The sequence below is a fragment of the Rhea pennata genome, chromosome 20, assembly GCF_028389875.1.
Source record: "Rhea pennata isolate bPtePen1 chromosome 20, bPtePen1.pri, whole genome shotgun sequence".
Lineage (NCBI taxonomy): Eukaryota > Metazoa > Chordata > Aves > Rheiformes > Rheidae > Rhea > Rhea pennata.
The window spans coordinates 6432731-6450369 of record NC_084682.1 but is presented as its reverse complement, the minus strand read 5'-3'; the positions used below and the strand labels follow the sequence as shown (position 1 = coordinate 6450369).

The window sequence follows — 17639 nt, the reverse complement described above, 5'->3', positions numbered from 1 at the left end:
AGACCAAAGATATCTGTGTGGGCATGCAAAAAGCAGACAAAAATTTGGTGATGGGTCCACACACCTGCGATGTTAGGGAACTGAAACCATCTGTCCCTGTTTTCAGGTATTTGCATTTGGATCTCCTACGTGCCAGCTTATTACATCAGGTTACTGACTCGCGTCCTATGGAAGTTTCCTGGCCTCTGCGTAACGCTTTGAAAAGTTTTAGTTTCATTTTGATGCGAAAATGAGAACATTCTTAAATCTGAGTTTTGTGGGAGAGGAGAAAAAGCTCTCTTCCACAGGCTCATGGTCTGCAGTTATTTCCTTTTAAAGCAGTGGACTTTTCTAACACACCCTTAACATTAGATATCATAAGGCACATGGACGGAGTGAAAAGAAAGCAAACTCCCTTGGACAAACATCCATTAATTTGCAGTTTGCACACATCTGCACTAAGCGGAAAACGTGCATGGGCCGAGGAGCCAATAATGAGTTTTGCAGAGTGTTTCACCGGTCAAAAGAGCTAAAGAGCAAGGCTGAGCCTGCTGAGAGCGGCAGGAGCGACAGGGTTCGCAGCGCGGAGGCGCCGGCGTCGGGTTTCTCAGCACTGGGTGTGCTGGATTCGTGCAGGGGCGGGTCGAGCACACACGGAAAGTTGTGCGTGTGCATGAAAAGCGGCCGCTGCCACGTGTGGCTAACGAATCCCCCCCCTCGCTCCACACTGATGTAACGAGAGTACGCGCCGCACTGAGTTTTTTTTTTTTTACTGGCTTTGTCCTAGGTGCTATAAATAAACCTGATTGGGAGCAGCAGATAAACTATCTGCCCTGCGGACAGACAGTGTCATAAGTGCAAAGGTTGATTTTTATTTATTTACTCAGAGCCATGGTTGCCATGCAAAGCCAGCTCCTTCGCCGGGATGTGGCTCTACCCTGCGCCGCTCGTTGCGGCTGCGTTTCCCTCTCCTCCTGGGCAGGGGAAGCGAAGAAAGCGGGTTTTTAGCTTGAGTTTACATAGGAATGGGTGGTCTGCTCCGTCTGAATCCCAGTGGGATGGGCACAGGGAGACAGCGGTCTCCCACCGATGCAAATCCGCATTGGCCTGCTGGATGGGCACTGAGAGGTGCAGAGATATTGGCGTCTTCCTGGTGCATCCGGTCAAAGCCACCCGTTCCCGTGGTGGGGTTTGGATGCGAACAGCATGCTTGTAATTGGGGAAACAGCAGCGAGGGGCTGTGTTCGACTCCCTATGTCAAATGTCAAGACGTTCAGCCTGGTAAGGTCTTAGAAGATCAGATCCCGAGCCGTTAGCACTAGTAACTTTTCTTCTTATAAGGCTGCAAAGTGCCGCAGAACAGCAGGAAAACTGTTTGTAAGACAACAGAAGGAAACTGTTGGTAATCCCTGCTCCAAGCTGGTGCACGGACAGGATAGAGGCGGACGTGCCCCGTGCAGAGCGCAGGCGGGCAGCTGCTCCCGCTCCACGCCTGGCTGATGCTCCTTGGGCTGGCTCGCAGCGTCTTGCAGGGTCAGAGCAGCATTCGGTCGCTCGACGCTGTTACGTGCTATTGCCTTGCTGTAGGTATGGAGAGGACGGATCCCTTCAGAGGGAGCAGGCGAAATCAGCGGGGGAAACGCTGCTGGGAGCGGGCTCGGGCCGGCAGCAGGGCCGCGCGGCCCCCCTTCCTCCTGCTCTCACATCAGCAAACTACTTGCTCTCCCCAGGGTCTCGGGGGCGATTTCCTGCCGGGTGAGGCCTCTGGTTGACACAAAATGGCACTTTCTACAAACCTCGTTGCTGTGCCTTTCCCTGTGTGGCTTAACTTGATACCACCGAAATTTGGCTTTTAACTCATTGCAATAGTATAAGATAGAGCCAGAGGCATGTGCTGCTTTTGATCCCACGCACCACGGCTCTCTGTACCGGAGCCAGAGTGAGTGGGACCCTGCACAGCGCTCCCGGTCCGGGCACACACGTTTCGGTACAGCAGGTTGCCTTTTGAGCGCGAGAAATGACTACGCGGGCCTGCAGCCTTCTGCACGTGCAAGAAAGCTGCCTTTTATTCATCAACGCCACAAAATCTTTGTGTGCGCGTGTGTGCGTTCGCGCTGTGTAGGAAAGAGGGATGCAAACCTGCACCCTTGCACTTGTTACTTTGGGGTTATTTCTAACGCAGTTGCAAAATGCTCCTCTAGCTGCTCCTCCTGCGGCAGCTGAGCAGTCCCTGTGCAGCACAGAGCGCTACCCCGCGCCGGAGCCCGCCGGCAGCGCGCCTGCCGCCCCGGGGGGACCGGGGCTCGCCCGGAGCGGCGGCACGCACAGCGGGGTCGCGGGCGTCCAGGAGCGTCGCGCCTTTGGCGTTTCTGGTGTTTCTGCCCCAGCACTGCAGGGTCGAGCTGCTGCAGGGGGGACGCTGGCCGGGCAGGGGGCAACGGCGGGGTGCGACCCCCCCCGGCCGTGTCGCCAGGCCAGGGGCTCCTGCGTGGCCTCAGCCCGGCGCTTTATCCCGCAGATAAGCTCAGCCAGGTACCAGAGCTAAGCGTTTTATCCAGGATATAATCCCGGCTGGGCAGCGGGGCGCAGGGCCGGACAGGGGGATGGCGTGCGGCAGGCCGGCGGCTCCCCGGCTCGGACCGCGTCCCCGCAGCGGCCGGGCAGCAGACACCGCCCGGGGTCCCTCCTGGGGCTGCACAGCACAACCCGCTGCTCGGGCCGCCCCCGGGGGGCTGCGCCGGGGGGAGCTGCCAGCAGCCGAGCCCCGGTGCAGCATCTTCCCCCTCCCCACCCCGGCGCAACCCCTGCTGCAACATCTCCCCCCGGGGCAGCCCCTCGATGCAGCGTGCTCCCCCCCTCCACGGTGCACCCCTACCCCGCGGTGCAAGCCCCGGCGCGGCGGAGGGAGGAAGGAAGAGCCCCGTCCGGCTCCAGCTTCCTCCGCAAGCCCGGCCTCGGCGCCCGGGGCTCGGGGCCGCCCCCGGCCCGCCCCCGGCCCGCCCGCCCGCTGCCCGCGCCCCGCGCCCGCCCGCGCCGCGCAACAGTTGCCCCCAAGTCGTGGCTGCAGCCCCGGGGCGGGGGCTCGGACGTCGGCGGCACCCGGACCGCAGCCCCCTCGGAAGAGGAGGAGGAGGAGGAGGAGGAAGGCCAAGAGGCGAAGGCTGCTTCGGGGGCGCTTTCCGGGAGGGCGGCGCGCCGCGGTCCCCGCCGCCGCTGCTCTGCGGCGCTGAGCACGGCCGCGCTCATCGCCCCGATGCCGCCGCCGCCGCCCGCCGCCGCCGCCCGCCGGCTGCCGTGAGACGGAGCGAGCCGGGGGCGCGGGGGGCCGCGTCCCGCCCGCCGCTGCCATGCGGGGGGGCGGCCGCGCCGCGCCGCCGGGGCCCCCCCCCGCCGCCGCCGCCGCCCGCCGCCGCCGCCGCCGCTGCTAGGCGGCCCCAGCCGCCCCCTTGTGCGCCCCCCCCGTGTGCACCCTTCTCCCCCCTCGCCGGGCACCCTCCTTCCCCGCCGCCCCCCCAGGCCCCTCGTGCATCCTCCCGGCTCCCCGCTTGCATCCCCCCGACCCCTCCTCGCATCCTCCCCGTCCCTCCCCGCCTTGTGCGCCCCCCTCCCGGGCACCCCCCCCCGCTCTCCTTAGCGCAGCCCCTTGCGCTCCCCCCTCGTGCAGCCCCTCCCGCCCCGGGACCCCCCTCCCACGCCATGGGCACGCGGCAGACCAAGGGCTGCCCGCCGGGCGGCCCCGCCGAGAGCCCCCCGCCGCCCCGCAAGCGGCTGCCCCCCCGCGACCGCGGCGACTTCCTCGCCTCCCTGGTGGCCAAGTCCGGCGAGAAGTTCGGCCGGGGGGGCGGCAGCCTGCCCCCCTACCACCGGCGCATCTGCCTGATCCAGGAGCTGCTGCTGCTGGCCAAGCAGGGCAGGCAGGAGGAGGCCACGGAGCTGCTGCGGCACCTGCGCCAGGTGAGGCCGCGCAGAGCTGAGCCCGATCGCTTGGTTGGTTGGTTGGATTTTTATTTTCTTCTACACGGGTCTGAATTTCGGGGCGTAATTTGGGGGGGGGGGGGAAGAAGGGCTAAGGGGCGGCGCGGGGTCCTCGCGCCCGCCGGGGGCCTGCTGCGGCGTTCTGCTCCTTCGCCGGCGCTCGCGCGGGTTCCCCCTCGGCTCGCGGGAGGTTCGGTGGTTAGAGCCGAGCTGCGACGCTCGAGGCAAGCGAAGGCAGCAGGGTGTTTGGGTTTATTTTTTCTTTTTTTGAGAATCGGCTCTTTTCAGGTACCCAACAGTTGGCAGCTTCGCTTCTTACCTTGCTCCTTCGGCGCTCGGCGGGGCTTTGCTCGCGTTGCCTCGGGCTTGCAGAAGTCGCGGTGCGAGACCCTGTGCAAAAGCGGGGAATTAATAGCCAGAGGCCGAGACCTTTCCGTGTGCCCGGCTGTTTGGGCTGGGCGTTAGCCGGGAAGCAGCGCGACGACACGCTGATCGGAGCAAACACAGAGGCGGCCGAAGAGCCGAGCTCTGCGTTCGGCAAATTATCGCTTAACCTTTTGTACTGATAGAAGGTGACAGAAAGGCTAAAACTCTGGGAATTTCCAAGGCTCTCGGGTACGCTGGGCTCTGAAAACCAGCAAGTTTTCCAGGCAAAATAAAAACAGGGCCAGCGTCGCCAAGCTCGGGTTTCCAGCCGAGGGGCCGTGCAGGCAGGAGGCACCCGAGGGTTCGGCGTAACCCCTTCTGCCACGCGGGGAGACGTCGCTCGCAGCCTCCCCGTGCGTCAGGAGGCTGCTTGCTTTGCTCTGCAGATCAGCTGCGTGTCAGTCCGTCCACGTAGAAACGCGGCTGCTCCTGCTCGTCTTGTGCTGCCGTTCTGCAAAGCTCTGCCACGACTCGCTCGGGTTGGTGCAATAAGGCGCTTTTTTTCCCCGGCACGCGCGTGCCCTGTTCCCGAAAGGCAGCGGTGCAGCCGCTGGGGCAGGCCGTGGCGCTCGGCATCCTTGCGGGAAGGCGCCTGGGAAAGCCGGCGGGCCAGGCGCTGGCAGGACGAGGGGGGCTCGTTTTAGCAGAGTTTTATATAGTCCTCTTGTCCCCCCCCAAAAATGTCGGGTACAATAACCAGGACGCACAGGCAGATGGGGCGCAGAGCCGCAGTGCGGGAGCCGAGACGGCCTCTCGCATCTCGCAGCGCCGTCCGGGGTCTCCCCCGGGGGAACGGGAGCGACGCCATCGCCTTTACGGGCTGTCGGAAGGATTAATTAGCGTTTGCAAAATGCTCGCGGGTGGCGAGCAGCCCTGCGAGCGCTGAGATGCAAAGCAGGCTTCTTTTTATTTAAAAAGGCAAAAAAACAAAAAAAATCCCCCAAAAACGTGAATAGCAGCCGGAGCGACGTGCCTCGAGGCTGCTCCTCGGAGCGGTCAGAAACGGTCTCCAGCACGAGGGAATCGCATCCTGCTGCCTTCCCGCAAAATAACCCTCGCGCTCTTGCGCCTTTCTGCGCGGCCAGCCCAACCCAGCGGCCGGCTCTTCGGCCACAGGTACCTACCAGCTGCTCTTTCCTTCCGCTCTGGAAATGCCGTCAACCGCTTGGAGCCTGAGGCAACCCAAAGCACACAGTGCAAAAATTAAAATCCTTAAAAAAAAGAAAAGGATGATGATGATGATAATAATAATAATAATACTAAAGGAAAGCGCCGCCCCGCGCGCTGCTGTGTTTCCCCGTGAGCCGTCCCAGCCGCGGCTGCCCACGGCCTGCTCCTGGCGGACAAATCGGCCAATGAGCAGAAATACGCTGAAATCGCTGATGTTTTACAGCATTTGCAATTGCCGAGGTTGCAATAAGCCACGCTGTCACCGGCGCGTTCGTTAGGAAACGCAGTTTCTCTCTTGCAAAGCAAAACTCCCGCGATTTAGCCGCGGGCATCCTCCGTGCTCTCCCGCGAGGAGCTGCCCCGATTAAGCGCGGGCGTCGCGGCTGGCGCCCGTCTCCACCGCGTGCCCAGCAGAGAGACTTTAGTTCATCTGTTTATTTATTTATTTTTACTTTTTAAAGCTTTTGAAAACTTTTTTCTTTTTTCCTTTTTTCCTTTACTTTTTTTTTTCTTTTTTTTCCCCCTTTCTTTCTTCCTCTGCCGGCCCCGGCATCTCCTTGGGGCGAGCGGGCTGCTTTGGGTGCCGCCAGGTCGAGGATGCGGGGTGCTGGGCCGCGGCGGAGGGGAAGTGGCAATTGGGAAACGCCGCTGGCCCGCGAGCATCTCCGCGGCTTCAGGATTAGGTTGGTTTCCGCTGACGAAACCTCCGGCGTCCCCCCAGGGTTTGTTTTTTTTTTTCTTTTTTTTTTTCTTTCTTTTTTTTTTCTTTTTTTAACCCTTCAGCCGCTGGACATGCAGGCGGTGAATGCCAGCCGGGGGCGGCTCCGCGCCGCGGCCGCTCCGCTCTGCCTGCCCGGCTTTGCAGCCGGCCGCCGCCTCGCGACGCCCTGTCCCGCGTCCCCGCCGCCTTCGCTCCTTCCCCCTCTCCCTGCGGGATTCGCCGGCAGCGGAGGGTGGTTACGCCGGCGGGGGGCTTCGCGTGGGCCTCCTTCTCCTGCGAAGAGCCGGGCGTCCCTTCCACCGCCGCCCGGGGCGTCCCGGCCCCGCTCGGGTTCCCGCGGCCGGGAATTAGACGCGCTGCCCCTTCGAGGAGGCCTGGCACCGCCTGCTTCCACTGCAGCCCGCGGCTCAGGTTTGACCTCGGTGCAGCTCTTTCCTTCCCTGGTGTTTGGGGGTTTTGCCCAGCGCGCGAAGCCGTGGGGGAAGAGGCTCTTTTCCTGCTGGGTTTCGGAAGGTGGACGCTGCTTGGTGAAATCCGCCGCTTGCCTTCCCTGCCCGAGCGAGGCGGGCGGCGCGTCCGCGGGCGCCCGGCCCCGCAGGATGGCCCTGCTCTGCTGGGGGACGGAGAACTGGCAGCACTTCATTTGCAGAAGGCCGTTCTCTGCTCTTCGGGCTTCCGTCGAGTTGCGCCGAGATGAAAACTCCCGTTCAAAACGTGGACAATAAAACCTCTAGGTACGCTGCGTGCCGGCTAGCGGCAAAGTAAAACTTCCCCAAACTTCTTATGTTCAAAACTAGACTCCCTGCCGTGGAGGGAGTCGGGCTCCACCGAAAGCTGCATTAGGACCTCAGGCTCTTTGGGGTTTATGTGCTTTCAGCAGTGACTTTCCTTAAAACTTTGGCACCGGCCGCGTCCTGCTTCGCTCATCTGACACGAGCTGCGAGATCCGCAGGCCTGGTGTCGTTCTGCGTCGCTCGCGTGAGAGCTGCGTGTTAGGGCAAATGCGTTTAAAATATATACACAGCTCTGCTAAATACCAGTGCCCCAGCTGACGGTCCGCTCCGCTCCGTTGCCTCGCGTACTTTGGCGTAAGCGGGGGAGAAAAAAAGACGTCTTTAAAGCATCTTTAAACATCTGGCTTTGCAACGCCTTTTCTCAATGTGGGGGGCAAAAAGAAGAAGAAAAGGAGGGTTGGGGAATTGCAGATTTTCGGGCGCTCGGGCTCCTCCTTTCCGTCGGGTCCCCAGACGGAGCTGCGCCAGTCGGCGGGTGGCAGACGCCCCCCGGCCCGCGGGCCGGGTGCTCGTGCATTCGGGACCCGCGGTCCTCTTCGGTACGGCTCCCCATCAGCGTACGTCGTTACAGTCGCCGCGGCTATCGTGCGAAGCGTAGGCTGTTCTCCCGCGCGCGCCGGCGCCGTGCATCGATCTGCCGTTGCTCCGAACCCCGTTACGAGGCTCTGCCGGCCGTGCCTGGGATTAACGGGGATGCGGGATCTGCAAATCGAAATTCACGTCGTCCCCGTTAATTACCTCTGCTCTGCCGGGCGCTTTTGCAAGCCCTCAGCGGCCGGGCAAAGCTTTATTTCTCCTCCTCCCCTTTTGCTCTGTCTCAAGGAAGAAAATGAGTTTGGTGCTGTGAGTTTTGCTGGGTTTGCTTTTTCGCTGGAAGCCTCCTCCAGCTGATGGGTAGGTGCCAGGCGCCGTCCCCCGGGCAGAGCTGGCTGCTGCTGCTGCTAACTCGGGGTAAATCGTGGGGCCGGGGAGGTTTGGGTTCAGTGTCAGGTTCCACCTTATCTGCCCGCCTCAAGAGCACATCGAGTGACGGCTTTGGGTTAAAATGCGCCTGTATCTTGCTCCCGCTGAGGTTTTACACTGCAAAAGCTCTAATATTCGTCTTGCTGCAGAGGGACGTAGCCAGGCTCTGGTGTGAAGCGCGGCAGGGTGGTTTTAAGCAGTAAATCCACTCCACTTGCCACTGCAAAAGGGACGGGGGTCGGAGCCCGGCGCGACCCCAGCGCCGACGGCCGGGGGCAGCAGGGCTGGCGGCTCTTTCCCCCGCGCTCCGCTGTATCCCGCACGCTGACGGGAGCCTTTTTCCAGGCGTATTTGCAATATCCCCTCCCCTTCCCCAACCGCCGCGTCCTGCCAGGAGGGCGGAAATCCCACGGCCGCTTTCCCGCGGCGCGGGGACGAGCCCGGGCAGTTCGCTGCCCCGGGTGCCCGGGCGTCGCGTGGAAGCTCGGCTGGGCCGAGCAAAAGGCCCGAAATGACTTTAAAACTCCCCCAGCCACGAACAGGCTGCAGGTCGTTAGCTCAGTGGGTATCGACTCTTATAACATCTCTGCTTCTCCATTTTTTTGAGGGGGCCGGTTTTATTTTTATAATCGAGGGGAACTATCCTGGTCTGGTGTAGAGTAATTTAATGGATGGTTTTGGCTGAAGTCCTCGTACAGCAAACCACGTGCAGTTTTATTACGTGGTGCTCTCTCCTGGAAGCCCGTCTTTGCCGCTCTGCTAGCTCCGTTGTTGTGCTGTCAGTGGACGCACAAACTTTGGGGTCGCCACCGCCCGGGTTTGCTTTCCAAGCGTCCGTAAGGACGTACGTCCTCCAGTTCTCCGATTCCTCGCCTGTTCTCCAAGAGCGAGCGAAGGAGAAAACCAAAACCGCGTCTGGCGCGAATGTCTGCGAGTTCTGCAGCGGCCCCCGGCCTGCGCCAGCCGACCGGCCGATCTGCAGAGGTTCAAAACCTCCTCGCACCCTTTCTGGCTCTTTGCCGATAGATGCGTCATGAGCCCCATTGCTGCTGCTAGTGGGTTTTTTTTCCAAAATAATTGTATTTTCTTAGGCCTTTAATTGCCACGTTTGGGAAGCTTCCTCTGCAGGTCCGTGGAGGAGGCATTACTCCTCCTGCTGCTCGGTCGAAGTTTTTCGTTCCTCGTGTGTGTGTTTTGTTTTGTTTTGGAAATCCCGTACCCTTGCATCGCTGCCTTTGCAGAAGACTCCTCCTGCGGAGGTCGAAGGCAAGTTGGTGGCCGGCGGCTGCGAGTCCTCTGCCCGTGTCGTCCTGTTTCTAAGCTGGCCAGAAGGGCTGATGGACACTTTGGCTTCCTCTCGGCCTCCTAAAGCACGGAATGAGGCAGATACATCGCGGGGACGACACGGGCGATGGGAGAGGGGAAGGAATCACGTGGGGCTGCCCGAAAGCTGCTCTTGCTTCCCCGGGTGAAGGTCCCCTGGGGCGAGGGAACGCGCCGCAGAGAAGCGCAGGGCTTCGAGCCAGGCGCTGGGCGTCTCCTCCAGAGTCAGAGATTTGCGATTTGCTGCTGACAGCGTGGACTGGTGCGAAGTTATTAAATTGCGCATGAGCTCATCGCTTGGCCTCGAGCAAGTTTCAGCCTTGAGCGGCTTTAAAATATTGCATGTGGTGGGAAGAGACAGCCCTGGTGCGGCCGAGACCGAGGGAGCAGCTCAGGAAGACGTTTGGGCATAAAAAATGTGCAGCAGGAGGGAGGCAGGGACGGTTCTGCGAAAAACATAAACTCCCAGGAGGGAGAAGGAGAGGGAGAGAAAGCCTCCGGTTTATTGGTTCTACGTTTTAACGTTAGCGTAAGAGAAAATGGTCAAATTTTTGATGTGCCTAAAGGGAAGAGGCACGATATTAAACGTGGCTCGATCCTGAAAGATCCTGGGGTGTCCAGGGCTGCGTGAGCAGGATTACTCCTCGCTCGCCCCCAAATCGGCTCCCGCGGGAGCGCGTGGCGTTTGCCAGAGACAGCGATGACCGTGGGCCAAATCCAGCTGCTGGGAGAACGACCGCCCGCGCTGGCGGGGGCGATGGGCGGGATCCTCCTGCCCGAGGCTGCTGGACCGGAGGGCTTTCGGTGCCGGCACGCCTCGCTCAGACCCGGCGCCCGGCGCCCTCGGTGAGCAGTTTCTCCCCAGCCCAATTATTTCCATTTGTCTGGGGTTTGGGTTTTTTTTTTTCCTTCCCTTCTTCTTGCAAAAGAGCCTAAGCTGCAGAGCACGCCGGGGTCTGCACAGTCGCCTGGGGTCTCTGCGGTGCCAAAATCCTCGAGCGGGAAGGTGGTCGTTAGCAAACGAGCTGGTTCTTCCAGGCTAATTAACACCAAGCACCGGTGCGCGGCCCCGGCGGGCGCTGGGCTTGCCTCGCTGCTGCCGCGCTGCTCCCGGGGACGGCGGCGCGGGCAGTCGGCTCGTTTCTGGACCTCTGCGCTGAGATTTTAAGTCTTTTTTTTTTGTTGTTGTTGTTTTGTTTTTGTTTTGTTTTTTAATGCCAAGTTGGCAGATGCCGTGGGATAAATCGTAAATCGATAGAGCTGTTTTTTTTTTTTTTTAAACAAGATACATTTGCAGTCGTTCAGTGCACTTACTGCTTGGTTTCTGTGTCCGTCTGGCTTCGTTGTTATAGGGCTTTTTCTTTGGTGCTCCCATCAAGAGAAAACAGCCCCACAGATTTATTATTATTATTATTATTATTATTATTATTATTATTATTATTATTACCTGCCTCATCCCTGCTTTGAGTAATTCCTCAGCCACAAGACCCCCTTTTTGAGGACGAACAGATTTATTTATTTATTTATTTTTTGAAGACGATCATTTTCCCGCAGCTTCGGTACTTACAAAGAATTTGCCTTCCCGCGAGCAGTTCATTAGCACCGGAGCATCTCTGAGCTCAGGACCTGCTCCGGTTTGCTGCAGAGCGCCGAGGTGTTATTTGCTTGCACTTGCTGAATTAAAGCACCGGGGGCAGGAGAAAGGGAACTCGGAGTGTTAATTATCAGCAAATTGCATGTGCGGCCATCAGGAGTAAGCTGGGTCTCATAGGAGTCATAAATTGTTAATTTTGGGTGGTTGCAACTCCTGAATTTTATTTCTAGTTTTTCTGCCTGCCTTCAGCCCGGTCTTTACCCCCACGTTGCACGTGCTAAGGGGAGTTACTTAAGTCCTTGATAATCTTTTATGGTATTTTTTTTTAACCGTGTAGAGTTCCCTTTTCTTGGCCTGTTTAGTTTTGGTTTCCTGCAGCTGCAGCTGTGTCCACCCCTACCGCGGGTCGACTTGTGTGGGTAAAAAACGCGTTTCTGCCGGGAGCACGGGGAGCTGCGGCGCTTTAGCCGTCGTACGGGCTTGAGAGGGGCTCGCGGCTGGTCCGGGCAGGGCGCGACGTCTCAGCGCGCCGCTTCGCCCGGGCCCGCGACGGAGACGCGCGGCGCCAACTGCGGCGTTCCTAAATGCCGGTCTGGTAGATGTGGGCGATAAAGGCCGCTGGCGTTTGTGAAATGCTCGGATGTCCTCACCTGAGAAGTTCTGCAGAAGTGCAAAATGTTCGATAAATAACAAGTCATTAGTTTACCGTGCATAAAGGCAGAGCCGGGAAGGGTTGCTTTCTGCAAGGTGGTTGTGAGTAAAATTGTCTGAGCCCTGTGCTCTGTATCTGACACTTAGATTTTCTTTTTTTGTGTTAAGTCACTTAGCCAGACTGAGACTCCGATGTGGTCAAATAGCACCTTGCTATTACCAGCGTCTTATAAATAACTTAGGTTTCACTTTCCCTAGCTCAGCACCAGAGTGGTCAGCCCTCGGGGTCCTCACCTCCCGGATTTTCCCTCTGCAGACCCCTGCTTTTCGCCAAGAAGGGGACCAGAGCTCTGCGTGCTTCCGCCGTGGTGCGTGTTCCTGGCATTGCTCGTTTCCTCCTCACCTGCAACTTCTATTTCATTTTTGTGGCTCGGTCCTTTCCAGCCTTTAACTTGTTGCAGGATGTGCTCCAGCTTGGTTTCCCGCAGGTTCCCCGCTTCCTTCCTCCCTGCATTCGCCGGGCGTTGGTAGCGAGGTGGATGCCGAGGGCTCTGGCGGGTTTTGCTGAGGCCATTTCTGCCCGTGGGATGTCCCCTCTGCAGCTGTCTGCTTGTGCTCTGGAAGCGCCTTTTGGGACCTGGGAGGTGTTGGAAGGCTTTGAAATACTTCTCTGATAAATGCGTCTATTTTGGGAGTAGCAGGAACGGGATCTGTAGAGGTCAGGTTGGGAACGGAGCCGTCTCAATGAGCTGATGCTTTTGGAGGACGCGGGGCAGGTTGTGGGTGCAGGAGCGGCGCTGGAGGGGAATACGAGCGTCTCGGACCCTCAGCGGTTTCTGCCCCATGTTCAACCCTCTTGCTGCCCTGGAGGGCTCCCCCATCGTGTACTCCTGCGAGATGGTCAGAGCCTTTCCACCAAAACGAAATTACAGCAAAATACACTGTTTTGTTGAAGGTGGAAAGTGCAAATTCAAGCAGGTTTCCGTGGAAGTCTCCTGGCCATAGCTTGCAAACATTTTCACCTGCAGAGATGTGTATTTTTTCCAAACACCATGAAATTCCTCATGCCAGATGCCACCAGCTCCGGGAGGAGGACTGGGCATCTCATGGTTGTGCATGAGCCTGCGTCTCCGGTGTGACTGTTCGCAGGAGACCAGCAGCCGTTTTCCTCACACCTGGTGGAGCTTCTCATACAGGATTTTCATCACTGACTGATGGTTGAAATATTCCTGTCAAACATTAAAAGAAAAAGGGGAATGAAATGGTGTGCTCCGGCTGCTGCAGAACGACAGGGCTGGAAAACTAACCCAGAGCTGCTGGAGCGCGGGTGTAGGATGGGGCCGCAAGGCGTATCTCCTTGTGGGAGCACTCTCGCAAGGGTTGTCCTAGCAGGGCAGCCTGGTGGACTTCATGGCAGTGGCATTCGAGCCGGGAGGAGCACGCTTGTATCCCCTGGTCGGTTGCTGCCGAGGAACGAGAAACAGTGGAGCTAAATTACTCGAAGTGAACGGCATACACTATATATAACCCTTCCCCTCCTCTACCTTGTGCGCTGATGCATTTCGTAGAGTGAGCCTGGGGCCAAAATTCCTCAAACTGTTATGTCTAAGGATTGAAACTCTTAGAAAATAGTCTCCGAAGGGAGCTCAGGAGGTCTAGTCCATCCCCAAGGTAGAATCGGCTTGATCTAAGTTGTTTCTGGCACGTCCTTGTCCAGTCTCCAGTGGCAGAGCCTCCACCTCGTCCCCTGCCAGTCGACTCCAGCACTTCGCTGTCCCCACAACCCCCAGTTTATCCTCCTGTTTCCCATGCTGCAATTCTAGGCTTGCTCCTTCTTCTCCACGCAGAGCAGCCACAGAGCCCTACTGTTACTACACTGGGTTCTCCAGGCCCAGCTTCACGCTGGTCAGGTTGTCACATTTGCCGGAGTCGTCTTTGATTTTTACTGTATTGCAAGCAGGAGAATGGGGCTACTGCATACCGTTGGCTCCATGGATTTGTGGCTTGTGAAGGCATTTGGGTGTTTGCCCCGCAGCCCCAACACCTCTCTGCAGAGCAGATGAAGCAAAGGAAAGCACGTTTCCCCAGGGTGACCTGCACGTGTGCCTCTTCCTTATATAGGGTGGACGGGAGGATCTCTTTCTTGTTGGCTTCTTGATAGAGACCACCGATGCAGGGGAGTTTTAAGAACCACACTAGCAACTGGGTTTTGCAGCACAACTAATCTTGCCCCTCTACCCTGTTTTCTGCAGGACTTAGGAATGGAGTCGACCTCTCTGGATGATGTCCTCTATCGGTACGCCAGCTTTCGAAACCTAGTGGATCCAATCACCCATGACTTGATCATCAGCCTTGCTAGATACATCCACTGCCCCAAACCGGTAGGTATCATTGCCCCGTTACACCTCCACAACTGACCTGGTTTAGGAAAAAAAGTTCTGCTGGGGTGGGGAGCTTCCCTTTGAGCGCCAGAGAAAAGTCATCCAGGTTAGTGCGGGGTTGTACATCCCGTGAGCAGAGAGGGCCAGCTCGGAAGTGGTGGTTCGATTGCACAATCTGAGGGTTTCCAGCTGCCCTAGTGAAAGTCAGTTAATGTTAGCAATTTGTGTCTCGGTACTTTGTTTGCAAATTATTTCTGCTTTCAGCCGCTTTTTGTTTCCTCTGCCATTTGCTGTGTTAAAGAACTTGCACCGTTAGGAACAGACCCTACCTTGCAAGGATAACAGCCTGTTCCTCTCCCTTGTGCAATATTTATCGTGACCCCAGACTGCGAGAGAGTCCTTGGCAGTGCCTCCAAGGCCAGATTTCCAAAAGCTCTCCCTCTCCTTGAGCTGCTGCTTGGGCTCTGGCGGGAGCAGGTTTCTCCGTCGGCGCAGCTCAACACACATGTGGGTCTTGTTTTGACCTCTTGGTCGTCCCGTGCTGCCGTTCCCTACCTGTGATTTTGGGAGGAGAGGTGCTCCGGCGCGGCGGTCCCGGCGAGCTGGTGCGCGTGGGAGCCGAGCGGGTTGCGTCCAGCCGCGATATCCCCTTTCCGAGGGGGCCGCCTCCCTCCGCGGGCACCGCGCGGGACGCAGGACGAGCGAGGCAGCGGCGTGCAGGCTCCGCTCCCCCCGACGGCCGCCGGTGCCTTTCCTTCTCGAGGGGCGTTTCCGTGTGTTTCGTCTTGTCTGGGAGCAGATCGGAGTGCGGAGGAGCTGCGGGTTTGCGTGTCATGGCTGGGTTTTTCTTCTCTGTACATCGCTGGTCAGGAATAGAAGTAGCATGTAAAGCAAATGGTGTGAATTTTAGGGAGAAGCTGGTTGATGTTTTCCAGAAGGCCCAGAGGAAGGTTTAATGAGCTCCCTGATGGGGCATCTCCATTGCAACAACCCCCCGGGAGCGTGGGAGCTCCACAGCACCCCTCGAGTTTGCTGTCGGGGTCCCATAAGCTACCGAAGCTTTGAGCCAAGCAGGCGTCCTTCCAGTGCCGTAACCCGCGCTTGGCTCCGGTCCCGCCCGCAGACTCGGTGGACCTCCAGCTCCAATGATATCAATGTATTTCTGTTTCTTTTCTTACGGAGAAGAAATTCTTTCCTCTCTCCTCCCCCGCAGGGCGATGAGATGGGAAACTGGAGAAACCTATTTTGACAGGCGTGTTTCCAGAGCGAGAGGCCCCGCTCCCCTGCTGAAGTTACCCTTCTGCAGGCCCTGGTGACTAAGCGGGTTTCTCTTCCACGTTTCGCCCTGGGAGACGAGCAGGGAGTCGCGGCCAAGGCCGCTCGCTGCAAAAGGAACCGGGGGCCGCCGACGCAGCGTGGAAGCGCTCCGGCGTTTGCGGCCGAACGCCGGCTGCCGCGCGGCTCCCCGCGCGGTTCGTCTGGCCGCTGGGGTTTGCGAGACGGTGATTTCCTTTGCGTCTCCAGCAAAGCTGTGTCTCAGCGCTCTGCCCCCGAACCCCTCTCAAACCAGCAGTTTGTTCCTTTGGCAGAAACTTGGCAGCGCCGTAAGGGAGCAGGAGCAAGCTCGGGGCCGGGAGCGTTGCAGCAGCTTTGGCTTTTGCTCTGCAAGCCGAAGGTATGCTGTTGGGTCCCGCGGCGCGGGTGCACGCGGACCGCTGGGCTCAGGCACCTGGGAACTTGCCCGCGTCCGTGCGGAGTTCGTGCGAGAGGTGGGAAAGCCCGGGCAGAAGAGCGGGGCGAGCTGGACCCTGGTGCCCGTTAACCGGCTCGATGCACCGTGTGCCGGGGCGAGCGCGTTCGCGCTGCCCGGCCCCGGCTGGCCGCCGCGCGCCCGGCTCGGAGCCCGCCTCTGGGTGCCCCTTGCTGCCGGAGCCTCCCTCGCCCCCGGGCTCCGTCTCCACACCTCGGTCCTGCGTCCTGCCCGAGACCTGCTGCTGCGGGCCCCGCAGTCTCGCTGGTTTTCCAGGGTGAAAAGCTTGGCTTTAGGAAATTTTGCAGGCTCTAACAGGCGAGCCACAGTTTTTCCATGCCCGTTTTGTGCCTTGCCCAGAAAGCACCGGGGCCGCTCGCCCTCCTCCTCCCAGAGCGTTTCTCTGGCCTTCTTTACGTCGCTCTTTCCATTCAGCCTCTATTTATACCAGCCTCAGCTTAAAGGTGACCTCTCGGCCTCTCCTCTGAGCTAAAATAAAATTTGAACGGTTTTTCCAAACTCTGGGTAAACACGTACTGCTGCGCGTGGCCAGGAACTGTTGGCCGGGCTCCTCGACCGTGTCTGCAGCTCCGCGCCGCTCGGCGGGGGCTTCTTCCAGGGAGTAAATTCAAACCAGCAGCGGGGCAACAAGTTCAGCTCGCGCCGGCTGAGCCCGAAGTGCCTCGAATGAGGCCGAGTCCGGAAGCGTTTTGGGTGAGTTTTCATTCGGACGTCGGAGCGTTTAGTGTAAGGGCTGAGCCGCTCCGCTCCGGCCCCCGGGCAGATCCCAGCCTTCCCCGAGGCGCTCGCGTTTTGGGTGACAGATTCGGGTCAGAGAAAAGCCGGTGTCGCACGGGAAAGCGGTGTCGAGCGGTACCGCCGGGCACCTGGCGTTCCCGACGCGGGATCCTCCCGGTATTAAGCCATGTTTTTTCCTCCGTTCGTGGAGAGATGGGGAGGGAAGGAGCCGAAAACACAACCGCGTGAGGAGCAGAGGACCCTGCGCAAAAGCTCTTGGCTCTTTTTGCCAGCAGAAATCTCTGGCTGTAAATTATGGGAAAACTGAACCGGTTTCTTTTTGCGCAGAGCGGAGCCGTGTGTGCGGACGCCTGACGACCGCGATGGCGAGTGGGTCAGGTTTTCCTCCTGTCTGAGGCTCGCTGAACGCGGGACAAGCGTTGAGCCAAGCGAGAGGGAGCGGAGAGGGGGAAGCCCTGGGCGGGGGCCGCTCGCTGCCCCTGCGGCACCAGCTCCTGCCGTCCCGGGGCGCGTGCCCCGGCCTCCGGACCAGCCCCAGCCCGGGACGGCTCTTCCGACCGCTGAGAGCTGCCCGGGAGAAACCCGAGGGGGGATTTTGGTGGCGTTAACCTGCACCTCTCCAACGCGAGCAGCTGGCGTAGCCGGAAAGGTGCCGTGTTGGTGCTGGCAGCAGAGTCGGCTTTGCCCGTGTAGCTCTGGGTAGAGTGAAGATCTATTTTCTTGTTCACTTTTGTGGCGTTTGAGAAATACATGCTTAACTGCATCCCTGGCTCGGATGCCTTTTTCCCCCCCTGAGCTCTACACTGACTAGGTTTTCGGTGCGGTTTTGGGTATAGAAATTGTCACCCGCAAAGGCAAGAGAAAGCAAATAAAGAAAAACTGGCTACTGTGACCTGGATGAAATAATGTATTTCTAATCCTATTTCAGCTCCGTGGCAGAAGGATTTAACTTGCAGCTGCTGTTGGGTTTTTATGTATGTCCTGCGTTTTTTAAAACCCCATCGAAACTAATGTAACATTTTTCCTCTTATTTACTGGGCTGTGGCCTGTGGCTGAGACACGGTACGAATAAATTGGACTTCCACAGGGTGACTAGAGTCAGGATACCGGGACCACCAGCTCTGCACCGTTATCCCCAAACCAAGCACGTAAT

General features: G+C 58.8%; 1 protein-coding gene across 1 annotated transcript in view; it reads left to right on the top strand.

Moving 5' to 3' along the window:
* Positions 1-3408: 3408 nt before the first annotated feature.
* The window catches only part of LRRC75A (leucine rich repeat containing 75A), a 30771-nt gene continuing 16540 nt past the window's right edge, over positions 3409-17639 (top strand). The window contains exons 1-2 of the mRNA XM_062592279.1: positions 3409-3933; positions 13849-13977. Coding sequence (XP_062448263.1) covers positions 3676-3933; positions 13849-13977 — 387 coding nt within the window. The 5' untranslated portion in view covers positions 3409-3675. The remainder of the gene's footprint in view (positions 3934-13848; positions 13978-17639) is intronic.